This window comes from Festucalex cinctus, chromosome 5 (assembly GCF_051991245.1).
Source record: "Festucalex cinctus isolate MCC-2025b chromosome 5, RoL_Fcin_1.0, whole genome shotgun sequence".
Classification (NCBI taxonomy): Eukaryota; Metazoa; Chordata; class Actinopteri; order Syngnathiformes; family Syngnathidae; genus Festucalex; species Festucalex cinctus.
The window spans coordinates 13,949,455-13,966,463 of record NC_135415.1 but is presented as its reverse complement, the minus strand read 5'-3'; the positions used below and the strand labels follow the sequence as shown (position 1 = coordinate 13,966,463).

Here is a 17,009-nt window from a genome sequence, read left to right as displayed (position 1 = left end):
CCCCCCCCCCACCCATACCTCCCCCCCCCCCCAAACAAGCCACCACCCCCCCGACGACCGCCAACCCCCCGCGAACCCCGCCCCCCGCGAGCCCCCCCCCACCCCCGGAAACCGGCACCGGGCAGCAGCGCAGAGAGGGAAGACGTGCCCACCCCACCTCCAGCCGTGCGAAAGGAGCACAGCGGCGGGAGGGGGGAACCAGAGGAGGAAGCACCGGGGGAAGAGGCGGAACACCAGAACACCAAGCCCGGACCGGATTTACCTTGATGCGAGACGCCCGATTTCTTCAAATTCCGCATGAAGCGTCCGGAAGAATAGAACTCTTGCGGAAACCTTCCGCATCGCCACAGTCATTCCGCACCGCAGCTGGTGTGAACTGACACGCAGACTTGAATGTGTTCTATCCTAGCGCCGTCCGTTCCGCAGCCAGTGTGAATTGGGCTTTAAGGTGTTTAAGAGTACAAAAAAATACTGCAGATACTGTTGGTGAGTTGTGTGTGTTTGGGTGGGGGGTGGGGGGGCGGTATATGCTCATGGAAAAAAGTAGTAGGTAAATTTGTAAATAATCATGAATAAGAATATGCGGAGGATTAAATTTTTGTGTTATATTTTCCTTAAAATGTCACTTTCTAAAGGAAAAGAGAGATGTGTGTGTGTAGGGGGGCGTAAATGTAATACGAAAAGTTTAATTCATGAATGGCGAATATGCTGGGGATTACATCACATGCGTTATGTGACTGTGTGTGCGTGTGAATGTGTGAATTGATGTCAGCACCTCCATTATGTTTGATCGCCAGCATTATTAAAACGTCGCGTCACCATCTGTCAACTTCTTCGTCTTCATCCTTTTCCTGTAGACCCCATCTGCTTTTGACCCCCCCCCCCCCCCCCCCCCCATTCTCCCACCAACACCTCCACACTTCCCCACATGTGCGTGTGTGCGTGTGTCTGTGTGTGTCGAATGCGACCAGGCTTCCAGGAATAGCTGCCAGTCTGGACCCTGGAAACTCAGACACCAAAAATAGATGCAATGGTTGCCTAGCAACAGGCTCCTTTTCATGCTACCATCCTTTTTCTTTTTCTTTTCTTTTCTTCCTTCATTCTTCCAAACTTCTTCCATGAATGTTTCATGGAACTTCCCAAATTTGCTTTTCCCTTTACTCCGCCTCTTCGTGACTTTAGCTTCCATTTTGTATTGACACGTCAAAATGTTGTTGTTTTTTGTCTTCGGAGGCGGTTGAAGCTTCATTCTGTCTCCTTCCTTTTGGGTTGAGAAGTGCTCTCTTTTGTTCTCGCTGCCATTTCATGGGTTACTTTATATTTCCTTCCCTCCCCTGCTTTTTTTTTTTCACTACCATCCATTGGTCAAAAAATCCATCCATCCATCCATCCATCCATCCATCCATCCATCATCCATCCATCGTTTGGGCCGAGGACAGAAACGCAAGTCCAGCTCGACTGTGCAGTATATGGTGAGCATGCTGTTTATGCTCCGTTTTTTTTTTTCTTCCCCACCTCTTCTTTGCTTTTATAGCGGAAATCAAGTCTCCTTCACAAGTCATACAAAAAGATCAACCATACTGATAAGTTGACATATGTTACACTGTCCTCTCTCACAGCATAGGAACAGAAATATAAAATAAAACCAGAATATAAGCTAAAAACATAAAAAACACATGAAATGAAAACTGCAAATAAACACTGTTATGACCAAAATGGATGCCATAAAATAAAATGGTCAACTCCGTTTTCAATTCCGGGCCTGAATTATTTATTTATTTTTTTATTTTTTTACATGCGTCCTGTTATGATAGTAGACATGATCACCCAATTTCATGTTGATTGGCAAAACTGGTGTTATGGACTTGTTCATTGAAAATATGAGCTTTGGAATACGCCCAAAATGGACACTAATCAAAACCAAAATGACAGACTGACTTTTTTTATTTAGAGCACAAGCCTGTTGAGGCATTTTTGTGTGTTCCGTTGTGACTTGTTCAACCATTTTCTTGACGATTGGTGAAACAATTATTGATGGATGGACTTTTAACTATTATGTACATAAATGTATAAACATAAGGGCTGGGTCTAAACTATCGATATATTGAAAGCGATATTCCTTTTCATAGCCCAATATCGATTCATAAAACCATAAATCAATATTTTTAATACACCTTTTTTTTCGCCCCGTAAATTAATGTGCCAAATACCCCCCAAAAGAAGTAAGGTAAGAATTGGACATAAAAAAAAAAAAAATGTAGATGCATAATTATGTACTATGGCTGTGTCTCTTATAATACAGTTAGTCATTTATTTATTTATTTATTAATCACTGGATGTCAGGTTTACCTGTTTGCCATTCATTAAACACGACACAAAAAGGAGAGAAGACACTCAGTTCAAAGCTCGCAAGGATACAATTCAATACGGCACGCTGAAAAAAATACTCTCCTCACCCTCTCTTTTTATTTGGTTTTCACGCCCTTATGGGTGTTCCAACCCTAAAAATGCAAATTTGTATTGACAATTATTCCTAAACTGGAACCTTAGTATAAAATCTGCCACAGGAATGTAAATGTGTGATTTTTTTTTTCCACTTTATTTATATAGCTTGTGGCTGTAATTGATTTCAATTATTTTGGGAATCCTGAAGCATTCCCACATGTGTTGTTGTGATTTTTATTCTCCACACTTTTTTGCCACCTAACAACTCCCACACAATACTTCCAATTTACATTGTTCAAATTTCAACTAGCTTACAAAATTAATGCCTCCCGGGGTATATATCGTCTGATTCCACATTACTTACAGTATTTGCACAAATTAACATCAAATTTTTTAACTAACATCAAGGTAGCACTTCCCACGCCCACTTCCATACATACAACTTATCATCATTACCAGGTGTCTGATACTGCTCGGTGGCACAGTTGGTAAAGCACATTGTCCAGTAACCAGGAGGTTAAAATTTCATAATTTATCTCAATTGGCTTCATAAGCATTCCACATGCATTCAAATTTTAGCATTCAGCTATTAGCATTCAGCTTTCACCATTCCCATGCAATTTTTCCAGAAATTGCACTTAGTCTAGTTATTTATGGTTTTGATACAGGTCATGTTCAATAAAACATACATGAAATATGATTAATGTAACTATTGGAATCAATTATAAATGTAAATATTCATATTTTTACTAATGCACCAAGTAACAGAAAGAAGTTTCTACTATTTTTGCAGCATTGGTACTTCTTGGAATGTCTTCCATGTAAACGGAAAATTGGTACTGCATGAAATCCTTAGCTGAATCCAAAATCAATGTGAATCGTAAATCGAATCGAATCGGGCCCTTCTGAATTGATTTTGGAAATCTGAATCGATACCCAGCCCTAAAAGATGACTACGTGACTTCAGTGAACGTGAAGGTGATTTGATGCCGGCTTGCTTTGTCTTTTGCCACAACATGCTTGCTTTAATTCTTCCCATTTCTTTTCCTTCCGCTCATCTGCCGGCGCTTTACTTTCCGCTCCCACCTTGGAAATCAAACAACGACCACCATGAAAATTGTTCATAATTCCTCCATGACCACTTAAGCGTGACGACTGTTATTTAAACATGCATGTTTGTTGTATGTGTTGTGTTTGTACCTTTTTATGTGTGTTTGTGTGTTGTGATATAAATGGATACGGAACCATCAGGGGCATATTCTGTAATTCAGGATGACCTCTCTCATGCACTACTGAAACACGCTTGCAAATACGATTTCACGCACTGCTGTAAAACTTGCACATTACACTTGACTTACTTAGGTTACTAACGCTATCCTCACACATATGCAGTACACTCTCAGCCAAAGATGCTCTCATTTAACTGTTTGACCGCCAAAAACGTTTAATGACGTATGCTCAAATCCTAATGAATGCCGCCATAAACGTTATTTGTCGTCAACTACGTCTTTTTTTCTTTAATTTTTTTAATTTTTTTAATTTTTTATTTATTTATTTATTTTTTATTTTTTTTTAAACCAATGAGCAGTACAACGTCTTGTGGAGCGCTGCCTGGTCAATGGAACTGTGAAATCAAAAACACCCACAAACTATGGCCAGTAGATGGCAGCATTGTAACATGGCAAATCTGATGAAATAGAACATTTTCAAGAATAACGTGAATGATCAAAGGCTTTGATCACTCTAATTCACAGAGCGTCACTAAACAAAAATATTATTGTCACAAAGTCACTGTTGTGTATCTTTTCACAAAAAAGCTCGTTTTCTCCTCATCTTTTTCTATTTTCGCTTGTGTCATTCAAATTATTTTCAAATGGTGATTACTAAAGAATGAATAAGGTAAAAATGTACTTTTTTTTTCGAATGAAAGAATGGAATCCAATCTTTCATATGGTATCCACCATATTTATGTAGTCATAGTGCACAATATTCTGTTTGCCTTGAAAGATGAGTGAACAATGCTCAAAATCAGATGGCACTGTCGGGGTTGTTTTTTGGATGGCGTTTAGCAGTCAAAAAGTTAATATCCTGAAATATATATTTTATTACTCTGTTATGTGTATGAGAGGTAATCCTGAATTATGTCCCTGATGTCCTCTCGTATATACACGTCACTTCTTCTACTCTTTCGTTGTTTCCTCTCCTTACACACGCATACAGTTTCTATCATTTGTTGTTTTAACAATGCTCCTCTTTTACAAGGAGGGATCAGCTGTTTTAAAGCATTCATATGCAGATGTGATTGTAATCAAGTGACCGGGCCACGGCTTCAAAGCAGCGTTTGATGGAGGAATATTTATTAAGATGCGTCGTTGTGTGCATGTGAAGTGGGCAGAATTGAAGAAAACAACAGCGTAATGATGTCGTCACTAATGTGGGCAGAGCTGTTTAATTTGTTTTCAGGGTTAGGTTTATATTTTTTTTCCATTTCTCTTCTGTATAGCTAAGAGGAATGTTTATGCTTGATAATGAAGTTTTCCAACACATTATTAATTTTGACTGGGTCCATAACATCACCCTCTTAAAATAATAGCTGAAGTAAAATAAATAAATAAATAAATAAATAAATAAATAAAACAAATATTATTTTTGCCCAAATCATTGCCTCATGATGCAAATGGTTAAATTGTTAGTGTTTGCTGAAAAATCTGTAAAAATGACTTAGGCGATTATTTCAAGCAGGCGTCGATATGTATCCTTATGTCTGTATCATATTGCCCCCAGGTGGTCAAGGCGTGCACACCAGAAGGAACAGCACAATAACCATTGAATTGAAGCAAAAAGTGTTTTGAACTCATTTACTCCCAAAAACTTATAAAAACGTTCTATTTTAAATATTGCCATGGTCCCAAAAACGTATTTATACATTTGTTTTTGTTTTTTTAAGCTAGAGCATACAGAAGGCTTTGATGCAGCCTCTGAACTGAAGAGAACGCTTAAAGCAATGGTAGTTATTACAAAAACGGCCTGTAGGTGGCAACAGAATATAAGAGATCAACCACGGCCATGATGAAAACAAGTTGTTACCCCACATTTCTAAACAGATTTGTGAATAATGATGAAACTTAGCTATATTCTAATGCTAATTGCTGCAAAACGGAAACAGATAGAAATATACATTTTTTCCTGGTGAAAGAAGAGACTCGAATCTATCTTTTAACTCATTCACTGCCATTGACGGAAAAAGACGTCAAATGATTACATTCTTTGCTGGGCTGGCAGTGAATGTGTTAATAGGTTCCATGTTTATAGCACTCTTACACAATATTCTGTGGGCCTTGCAAAATCAGTCCAAATCCAGTAAAACAAGTCGGGAGCGAAGGGGGTTGCTTCAGTGAAAATGGCTGCCAGTCAATGAGTTAACATGCATTTAAGATACATCACTGAAAAAAAGTTGAGAACCTCTGTTCTCGAGTATTTTTTTTTATTTTTTTTACATTACATCGTTGTTTTGATAGTTGCTATTAAATCATAAGATGCGAAATTATGGTTCCAATGAGGTTAGCTGAACACGTGAAAGTCTCGCACTCGCACGCGCGCTTCCGCACACACTTTCCTTGTTAACTCTTGGTGTTGTATCTCCTCCCTCTGCTCTCCTCCTTGCACAGCCTCAGACAAACAGCAAAAACAGCATAGTCACCAGCCCCAAAGGAAACATCCCTTCACCTGCTCTGGTATTTAACCTCCTAACCAACACCTCCCTCCCGCACCTCCTCTCGGACCCCCGACTCCTTTGTGTGTGTGCGTGTGTGTGTGACCACCCGCCGCCTCTCTCGCCCGCTCTCTTGACATAGTGCGTGTGTGTTGTGTTTAACGCCCTTTGTCCCACTGTTTGTGCGTTATATTATTTGTCTGGCCCACGCTCAGCAGGTGCAGTTGTTTACCACGCACACTCACAAATGTGCAAACGTGCACATGGCAGGGGTTTGATTTGTGAGAGTTGTTTAGAGATGTCGTCCCGTTGAAAAATGTCACCAGCATTGCAATCCAAAATGTCGCACTTACATTGTGTGAAACTTTAACACTAAGTGGCTGAAATAAAGCCATCAAATCTATTAAAATAAAAAAATAAAAAAGTCATTTGACTTTGTAGCAATTGCTTTCAACTAAGGGTGTCAAATTTATCGTGTTAATATCTCGTAAAGTGACTTTAACGGTACTGTCTTTTAACGCTCAATTAACGACCGCCCCTTATTTGGAAAATAAATACATTAACAATGCATATATTTGTGGGGATTGGGTTACTTCATGTTCTTCAATTAGGTAGCTCCCAAAATAAAAATAAAAAAACAAATAAAATAAAAAACAAATGCTGAGCTGTCACCATTGACTTACAAATGCATTAATGCCATTGTAGTGACAGAAAAATGACCAACACAAATCAGTCACACTTGTTTTGTTTTTTTTGTTTTTTTTTGTTTTTAACAGTACAGTACTTTTTTTTTTTTAATTGAAATGTTATGAAATTACTTTATCAATGAATAAAAAATAAAACCACATTTAAATTAGGGGGAAAAATTGTACATTTTGTTGTAAATTGAGATATAAAATGTGCGATTAATCGTCAGTTAATTATTGAAGTCATGCGATTAATTATGATATAAAAAACGTATTTCTTTATTTTCTCTAGAGAATGAATTATGATTAAAATTTAATCGACTGACACCTCTGTTCAACACAAGCATGGAACATACTATGGTGCGCCCTTTTGGAAAGTTAGTGAAAATTAGCACCGTGACACCAGTTAGAAAGCTTGACATGAAATTGGGTGTAGGTGTGTCTATTGTAACATGACACACCAACAAGTCTCAGGGATGTAAGAATGAAACTAAAAAGGAAGTTGGCCATTTTGGGTGGAGCTGGACCATTTGCACAAATTCTCTGGGTGATAATTTGGTGAACACCAAATAGGGACTTCAACCGAATAAGGCCCAATAGGAAGCAGGTACCCGAGAGACCTTACAGATGGATGATGCAATATTCCGAAGAATGTTTTTTTTGCTACATCATCTTATTGTGTGCAAATATTGGCGTCAAATCACTTTTTGTTGTTGTTGGTGTTGTTGTTGAAAAAGGAGATTCAAGGAACATGCGAAAGTTTGAAAAAAAAATAGCCTCAACACTATTGTCAACGGACATGAAATTGTGTGGACATGTCTATCATAAATGGATGGACTAAAAAGTCACAAAGACCTACGTCCTAAACCAAACAACTCAGCCATTTTAACTAATTTACTCCCCAAAACTTATAAATATGTTATATTTTAAATGTTGTAAGTGTCCCAAAGACATATTTATTCATTTATTTTATGTTTTTTTATTTCATGCGAGAGCATACAAAATGCTTTGATGCAGTGAACAGGTGAAAAACGGGTAGTAATTACAAAAACGGCCAGCTGGTGGAGCAAAGTATAAGAGATCAACCAGGGCCATGATAAAAACAAGTTGTTTCTCAATAATTCTAAACAGATTTGTGAATAATGATGAAACTTAGCTATATTCTAATGCTAATTGTTGCAAAATGGAAAGATAAAAATATTTTTTTTTTCCTGATGAAAGAAGAGACTCTAATCTTTCTTTTGGTAGGTTTCATGTTTTTATAGCAAAAGAACACAACATTCTGTGGACCTTGCAAAATCAGTCAAAACCCAGTAAAACAGCCGGGAGCGAAGGGGGTTGCTTCTGTGAAAATGTCTGGGAGGGAATCATTTAATTTGAAATGGATATTTTCGCTGTATTCCGGCGCATATACATTTGGCAAAATCTAGTGAATTTTGCCCAAATGAGCTCTGGATTCCATGGCACTTTTTACCGATGTTATGGAAAAGTGGATTCCAGGCTGGATTCGAGCTCGGTCAAGTTCCTTCTGTCATATACAACATGGAGTATATATGTATTTCTCTGTTCATATATGCAGGTCAAGAGCCAGGCTTGGTCTTTAAACAGTAACAGCTGAGCATTAGCTTCCTTACTTATGATGTCAGCAGTCATGTGACCCATCCCAGATTCCTGCAGACTAAACATAGCGATCCACTCTGATGATTGTATTACTGTTCTTGTCATATGAGCGTGTACATACCTCGACATGTATGTAACATGTGCTGGTGATTCAGTATGACATTAGACTATGATTGTTGTGGGAGGTCAATCAAGAGCCTTTCTGAAAAGTGCTGTAATATTTGTTGCATTGATTTTGCCATTTTTCCCCCCCTAAAATTGGTTCATTGAAGCGTGAGTGTGTGTGTGCACCTGCAGTTTTCTGCCAATCACTGACAGATTCTTCTTTTCCACTAACATCGTTTTCTCTCCTCTACTTCCTGGTTTATTTACTCCACACTTTTTCCATTCTTCTCACATCTTCCATTTTCTTCTATTCCCCCCTCCCTCACCTTCCTCCTTCCCTCTCTCCCCCCTTCCAGGAGCCTCAGACCACCGTCATCCATAACCCGGTGGACGGCACTAAGGTACACCCCACATGAACCCCCCCCCACCCCTCCCTGACAATTCCTGGCCACACTTTTGTCTTCTTGTTTGTTTTCTTCTCTGTTTCCTCGCCGTTCCTTTCTTTTCCATCCTGTATTCATCTGTGGACTGTGCTTTACTCATTTGTGTGTGCGTGTGATGACTGATGAAGTCGATATGGTTGGGTGTCAGTGACTCCTGCTTTTCAATTTGTCCAGCTGTATTAGTTTTCAGTGCGCGCGCACACACACACACAAGAATGAACAGACTGAGTTCTCGTATTTCTCCAACGCTGACTTCTTCCCTGGTGACAATTTGGAAAGTGACAAAGTTCTACGTGTGGCAAGCTTAGTCGCGTGTACTGTAAAAATAAAGATGGAAAGTCAACAGCGCTGTAGGATGACCCTACCCGCCCCCGCGCTTATATGTGTTGCCATTACACCGCGTGTGTGCGTGTATGCATATCCATGTCCCGCATGTGAAGTGTTCCGTCCTAATTGTTGTGTGTTTGCGTGCGTGTGCGCGCGTGTGATCTCCAGGAATCATCGGACAGCAGCAACACCACCGTGGAGGATGAAGATGTGAAAGGTAAGACCGGACACACTCACACACGCTGTTCTTAATGTTTTGTCCCTGTGGCGTAGCTAAATAAACAAAACACATGTAAAACCGAGTGGCAATGCAAATATATGACAAGTGCGGACAGCAACACAGACAGCAAGTGAATGAATTTGAATTGTTTACCCAGGGGCAAGTTAGCTATTGGATTTGTTGACTTAAGCGCTCTGGTGGTCTAATGGCCAGCTGAACAAATTTGGCCGGTACCAAAAATGGAGTCCAACTGACCCGTAGTGGTTCTCGGAGGTACTGCGCTATACAATGTTCATACGGGTGCAAAAGTAAGATGGTTTTCAGAAGCAATTATGACCACTAAATTTAATTGAAAGCAAATGTTTCTATGCAGTAAATCTCGATGACTCATCGCCAGTTCGATTACCAATACAAATATTTTGTGACTTACCACTTTTGGAGCTCATTGCGCTACAATCACAGTGGTTGGGTACCAAAAGGGCGGAGCTATACAGAGTGCACTGTGTTGATTAGTGGACGGCGAACTTAAACACTTGGTGGAAGTGTGCATTTGCAGTACATGCACACGTGTCGTTACTATTTTTCTAAACCGGCACACACCTCCACCGCATCTGAGCTGACTACAATGCATCTAAACGAGGTCACAGATGTATCATTTGGGTGCCAAGCGTACAGAACAGAATGTGCGCGTCTTCCTCCTCCTCCTTCATCCTACTTCCTTTTCAAGGCTTTGCAGCTATGTCACCAATTCCCTAGCAACCTTGGCCAAAGCCATCATGCCGCGTATCGTCTCCTCAGCAGCACCACAAGGAGTGTTAATCCTTCTTAACATCCTTCTGGTAGAATCCTGCCAAGTGGTAATGTTTCGATTGCTCCACCGTCTCGGTGAGATTTCACTATGCGTAATGGCATTTCCTGTTTTCAACTGATTCAAACAAAGAACAAAATGTTCGCCACATTTGAAACAGGTGTGCTATTATTTTTCTTTGTCAGAAATGTATGACTCAGCACGAAAGACCTAAGAGTACTTTTCTCAGTGGAAATTTGTTTTGACAATGAATAGCGTTGACTGTTGTGAGTTTTCTCAAACTCCATCAAGAGCAAAATGTTTGTTTCATTAGGCACAGGTGTGCTATAACTTTTCTCAGCACAAAGACCTTTTGGCTAGGAAACAAGACTTTCAGGATGAATGGGATAGTACTTTTCTCACTCAATAATAAATAGTGTTGCCTGTTGTCAATTAATCAGAAAAAAATAAAGAACAAAATGTTTATCTCATTTTAGACAGGTGTGCTATTACTTTTGTCAGCCATAACACGTTACAGTTTAGAGATAATTTGACTTTTATCCGCTAATACTTTCCCCACCCCATATTTATTACGACAACAAATAGTGTCGCCTGTTGTCAATTATTCAAACTAAATAAAACAGCAAAATGCTTGTCTCATTTGGGCCAGGTGTGCTATTACTTTGCTCATCCATAACACTTTGCAGTTTGGAGATAATTTAACTTTTATCCACGAGCTAGTACTTTCCTCACACCATATTTATTAAGACAACCAATAATGTTGCCTGTTGTAAATCATTCAAAGAAAATGAAAAAGCAAAATGTTTGTCTCATTTGGGTTATGTGTGCTATTACTTTGCTCGGCCCAAACAATTTTCTGTTTGGAGATATGGTTCCTTTTTGATACTTTACTAACTCCAAATTTATTATGACAACAACTAGTGTTGCCTATTGTCATTTATTCGAACAAACTCAAAGAACCAAATGTTTGTCTAATTTGGGACAGGTGCTCAGCCCAAACATTTATCAGGTGAGAAATGTTTGATTATATCTGCAAGAACAATCTAAGAGTTCTTAGCTCACCCTCAAAATTTGTTACAATGACTAACAGCATTACCAGTTTTCAAGAGATTCAAACTTGGTCCTTAGACAATTTTAACCCCCGAACCCAAAAAGTTTAAGAACCCCCAACACTAGCTACCAACTTCGTTCACTCCCCAGAGCACCTTGGGAGATGGTGGTTTAAGGGTCAGAGGGTGTGTGTGTGTGTGTGTGTGTGTGTGTTCTTAATTTAGCCCCGGTGGCAGGAAAACGGCAGCGAGGGAGGTGTCTGACACGACTCAGCTGAGTCGGTGAAAAACAGATCCCAGAAATGCAGGCTCAGAAGAGGAAAACAATCTCGATTTATTTTTGGTGATAAACCGATTGCAAAAAGCTTGCTCGCAGGCAAGTAGGCGAAATTTACAGAGGTGTCCCTGCACACAGGCGAGGGACACGGAAGTAACAAAAGGCACTTGCAAAAGGCAAGGAGGAATTGGAAAACACAAATCTCCTGCAAAAGGCAGGGAACACGAATGTAACAAAAAGCGCTTGCAACTGCAAGGAAAACTAACATAACCAAAATCGCTTGCAAACGGCAAGGAGAACTAACGTAACAAAAAACACTTGCTAACAGCAAGGACTAGAAAAAACAAAATCACTTGCAACCGGCAAGGACGACACGAAATGCACACGGAATCAATCACACGAGAATAACAACAAAAGGCGACGCGGAAACACACACGTGAATACTAGTAAACTAAAGACGACGGCAGATTCAAACAACTTTACCAACAGGGAAACGCGGAGAACACTTGGACATGAAGATGAGCAAATAATAATCCGACAGCTGGCTGTGCTGCTCGGAGTCCTTTTAAAGCCATGATTGCAAACGCGATGCAGGTGCGGGGCTGGGGAACGCCCCCCTCGTTGGTAGCACTGGAACACACACACACAAAAGCACAACAGGCTGAGAACCGAACCATGACAGTACCCCCCCCTCAACGGACGCCCCTTGGCGGACCACCTGGCTTATCAGGATGAGCAGCGTAGAAAGTGTCGAGCAAAGACGGGTCCAGGATCCAGGAGCGGGGGATCCATTGCCGCTCCTCCGGTCCGTAACCTTCCCAGTCGACCAGATACTGGAAGCCCCGGCCCCTGCACCTCGAGTCCAAGATTTCCTTGACCGTGTAAACAGGATCCCCATCGACCACTCGGGGAGGAGGCGGAGCGGGTGCAGGCGGGTTCAGTGGGCTGGGAGTCACAGGCTTAAGGAGGGAAACGTGGAACACAGGATGCACCTTGAGAGAAGGCGGAAGACGGAGTTTCACAGTCACAGGATTGATGACAGTAAGTATTTCGAAGGGACCAATGTAGCGCGGACCCAGTTTCTTCGAGCACCCTGCCAGGCGCAAGTCCCTGGATGAGAGCCAGACTTCGTCTCCTGGCTGGTAAGTGGGCTCCGGACGTCGCCGACGGTCCGCAATCTCCTTATTGCGGGCCGCTGAGCGAGATAGCGCCGCTCGTGTCTCCTGCCATACCTTGTGGGCCCGCCGGAGGTGGTGTTGGATGGTGGGCAGTTCGATGGGACCTTCTTGAGAAGGGAACAGAGGTGGCTGGTAGCCGTACGCCGCCTTGAAGGGTGAGAGACCGGTTGCAGAGGACGGCAGAGTGTTCGTGGCGTACTCGATCCAGGAGAGGTGCGATGACCAGGATTCCGGGTTGTGCAGGCACACACAACGTAGAGCTGCTTCTAGGTCCTGGTTGGCCCTCTCCGTCTGGCCGTTGGTTTGTGGATGATATCCAGAAGACAAACTGGCTGTGGCGCCCAACAGCTTACAGAATTTCCTCCAGACCTGGGAGATGAACTGAGGACCCCGGTCGGACACCAAGTCCACCGGAATGCCGTGAAGACGGAAGACATGACGGACGAGGAGTTGAGCAGTCTCCCAGGATGATGGCAGTTTGGAAAGAGCAACAAAGTGAGTCAGTTTCGAAAACCGGTCGACCACGGTCATGATTACCGTGTTTCCCCTTGACCGGGGGAGGCCGGTGATGAAGTCCAACGAGATGTGAGACCAAGGCCGCGTCGGGATGGGTAGCGGCCTCAGTAGTCCCATCGGCGGCTGGTGGGACGACTTCCCGCACGCACAAGCGGTACATGCTTTGACGAATTCCGTGACGTCCTTTTTCATGTCGGCCCACCAAAACCGCTGGCTAATCAGGGCAAGAGTCCGGTTGATCCCTGGGTGACATGCCACTCGTGAGGTGTGACCCCACCGTAGGACGTCAGCCCGCACCGGGTCAGGAACGAATAGTTTCTCTGCCGGGCACTCCTCCGGCACTGCGAGCCCTTCCTGGGCTTCAGTGACTCGCTTCTCGACCTCCCAACGAACTGCCCCCACGAAACAATGTGCGGGTAGGATCGGTTCAGTTCCTGCCTCCGGCGTGGCCGCATCGTGGATCCGGGACAAGGCGTCCGGCTTCTGGTTCCGGGATCCCCGGCGGTAGTCCACAACAAAGTTGAACCTCGTGAACAGTAAGGCCCAACGTGCTTGCCTCGAGTTAAGTCTTTTGGCTGACCGAAGGTATGCCAGGTTCTTGTGGTCCGTCAGCACCCTAAAGGGTTCCTTGGCGCCCTCCAGCCAGTGTCGCCATTCTTGTAAAGCCAGCACGATAGCCAGAAGTTCCCTATTCCCGACGTCGTAGTTCGCCTCCGCTGGACTCAGTCGCCGGGAGAAGAAGGCGCAGGGATGGAGCTTCCCGTCTTCTGGCGACCGCTGGGACAGGACCGCCCCCACTCCTGAATCCGACGCGTCAACCTCGACCACAAAAGACAGATCTGTATTAGCGTGGATGAGCACTGGCGGGTTTACAAACTGCTGTTTCAATTTCAAAAATGCCTCTTCCGCAACAGGTGACCACCTAAAGGGTACTTTACTTGACGTCAGTTTAGTAAGGGGGGCAGCCCGTAAGCTATAATCTTTGATAAAGCGACGATAAAAATTAGCGAATCCCAAAAATCGTTGTAGCTGTTTTCGGTTCTTGGGAGTCGGCCACTCGACCACGGCTTGAGTCTTTACCGGATCCGCCCGTAATTGCCCTCCCTCAATAATGAATCCCAGAAATTGTACAGACTTGGCGTGGAACTCGCACTTCTCTGCCTTCACATAGAGCCGGTTTTCCAAGAGGCGCTGGAGGACCAGGCGAACATGTTGCCTATGCTCCTGAATGTCGCGTGAGAAAATCAGTATATCATCGAGATAAACAAAGCAAAAAGTGTTCAACATGTCCCTAAGGACGTCATTAATTAGACATTGGAATACTGCTGGGGCGTTTGTCAGACCAAAAGGCATAACACAATATTCAAAGTGTCCGAGTGACGTCTTAAAAGCAGTCTTCCACTCGTCCCCCTCCCGTATTCTCACCAAATGATAGGCGCTTCGCAGGTCTAGCTTAGTAAAAATTCGGGCCGACTGCAATGGAGCGAACGCTGAGTCCAGCAAGGGAAGGGGATATTTGTTCTTAACCGTGATCTCATTCAAACCACGATAGTCGACGCAAGGGCGGAGTGTCTTGTCTTTTTTCTCGATAAAGAAAAAACCAGCTCCCACGGGAGACTTGGACGGGCGTATCTGACCAGACGCTAGCGATTCATTAATGTACTCCCGTAAAGCGTCTTGCTCCGGCTGGGACACCTGATATAAACGTGAACCCGGCAATGGGGCACCGGGAATCAGGTCAATCGCGCAATCATACGGACGATGAGGCGGCAATGCTCGTGCCCGATCTTTACTAAAGACCTTACTTAAATCACGATACTCCTCGGGAACGTTATCGAGACATACCGGTTCTGGAGTTGAATTTGCTTGCACCGATGTAGTCCCTCCTGCCGATTTCAGACAGTGGGCATGGCAGAAGGGACTCCAGTTCTCTAAAGCCGGCTTCTCCCAATCGATCTCCGGATTATGCGTTCTTAGCCATGGAAGGCCCAACACTAAGGGCGCAGAACGGGACGGCATAACAAAAAATCTCCTTCTCTCCTCATGATTTCCCGAGAGTTTCAAGGTCAGAGGACCGGTAGACAGTCGTACCTCCGCCAATAGGTGCCCGTTGAGGTCGAAGACCTCCTTGACCTTCTCTAAAGTCTCTACCGGGCTTCCTAAAGCTTCCACCACACACGGGTCTATGAAGCAGTCATCTGCCCCGGAATCGATCAACGCACTCACCCTAACACTCAACCCGTATCCAGACAGCTCCCCCGACAACTCTAGTCGTCTTTCTCTGAGAGAAGACCCCGACGGCGGGCATGGTTCGGTTCCCCCCGGTTCATGCTTACCCGGATTTGCCTCCTTCACGGACTTCAGGGGCACGTCGGCACGTCCCCCCAGGCGAGCGGTCGGCCGCGTCTTGCGTGGGGGTCGCGTTGGGCACGATGCCACTCGATGTCCCGGTTGACCGCAGTATAGGCAGGCACCAGCGACCCATCGGCGACGACGCTCCTCCGGGTGCAGGTGTCCACCACCCAGTTGCATGGGCTCCACTCCGTTGTCCGGGGATCCCGGGAGGGTGCGTGCTTCGGTGACGTCGAGTGAGAGTCTGGACATGTCGTTGCTAACGGCTGCTCCACGCCGCTCAACAGCCCGCTCTCTGCCACGTTCCCGTACACGATTGTCCAAACGAATCGTTAGTTCAATGAGACCTTCTAAAGAGCTCGTGTCGTCGCGGACTGCCAGTTCATCCTTGAGTTGTGTATTCAGTCCTCGACGAAAGACACTCCGCAAAGCACAGTCACCAAACCCGCTCTCGGCGGCCTGAATACGGAATTCGATTGAATAATCAGCGACCGATCTTTCCCCCTGTACTAAATCAAGCAACCGACCCCCGGCCTCTCTCCCCCTAACCGGATGATCGAACACGCGTTGAAATTCACCAACAAAATTGGAAAAAGAGGACCGAAGGTCTGGTCGCGCGTTGCTCACCACCATAGCCCAGGTAGCGGCTTGACCAGACAGGAGGCTCATAATGAACGCTACTTTGGACTGATCACGGGCGTAAGTAAAAGGTTGCTGGTCGAAAATGAGCGAACACTGATGCAAAAACTGACCGCAACCTCCAGGCTGTCCATCGTAGCGTGACGGGTGGGGCAAAACGGGTTCTTTATGTGTAACCGGGAGCGCCGAAATGGCAGTGTCCGAACGCGGAAGTTCCGGGCGGGAACTGAGCTGCTCAAGCCTCCCGAACATCTCCTCACAACGACGAGCAAGCCGGCCTACCACCTCTTGAAGACCGGCCAGGGTGGTCTCGGTTTGCCCGACCCGTTGCCCCTGACTGGTCAATGCCTGTCTCACCTTTTCTGAGTCTGCGGGATCCATGGTCGGATTATTCTGACACGACTCAGCTGAGTCGGTGAAAAACAGATCCCAGAAATGCAGGCTCAGAAGAGGAAAACAATCTCGATTTATTTTTGGTGATAAACCGATTGCAAAAAGCTTGCTCGCAGGCAAGTAGGCGAAATTTACAGAGGTGTCCCTGCACACAGGCGAGGGACACGGAAGTAACAAAAGGCACTTGCAAAAGGCAAGGAGGAATTGGAAAACACAAATCTCCTGCAAAAGGCAGGGAA

General features: G+C 44.1%; 1 protein-coding gene across 21 annotated transcripts in view; it reads left to right on the top strand.

The window, feature by feature from the left end:
- camk2b1 (calcium/calmodulin-dependent protein kinase (CaM kinase) II beta 1) overlaps positions 1 to 17,009 on the top strand; it is a 57,514-nt gene that overhangs the window by 32,939 nt on the left and 7,566 nt on the right. For 4 of the 21 annotated variants that reach the window (XM_077521726.1, XM_077521736.1, XM_077521735.1 and 1 more), the window contains 3 exons: positions 6,114 to 6,179; positions 8,925 to 8,969; positions 9,507 to 9,555. In XM_077521726.1, coding sequence (XP_077377852.1) covers positions 6,114 to 6,179; positions 8,925 to 8,969; positions 9,507 to 9,555 — 160 coding nt within the window. Of the gene's footprint in view, positions 1 to 1,439; positions 1,473 to 6,113; positions 6,180 to 8,924; positions 8,970 to 9,506; positions 9,556 to 17,009 lie in introns of all 21 variants that reach the window. The other 17 variants (XM_077521729.1, XM_077521741.1, XM_077521740.1 and 14 more) reach the window with 5 other exon arrangements.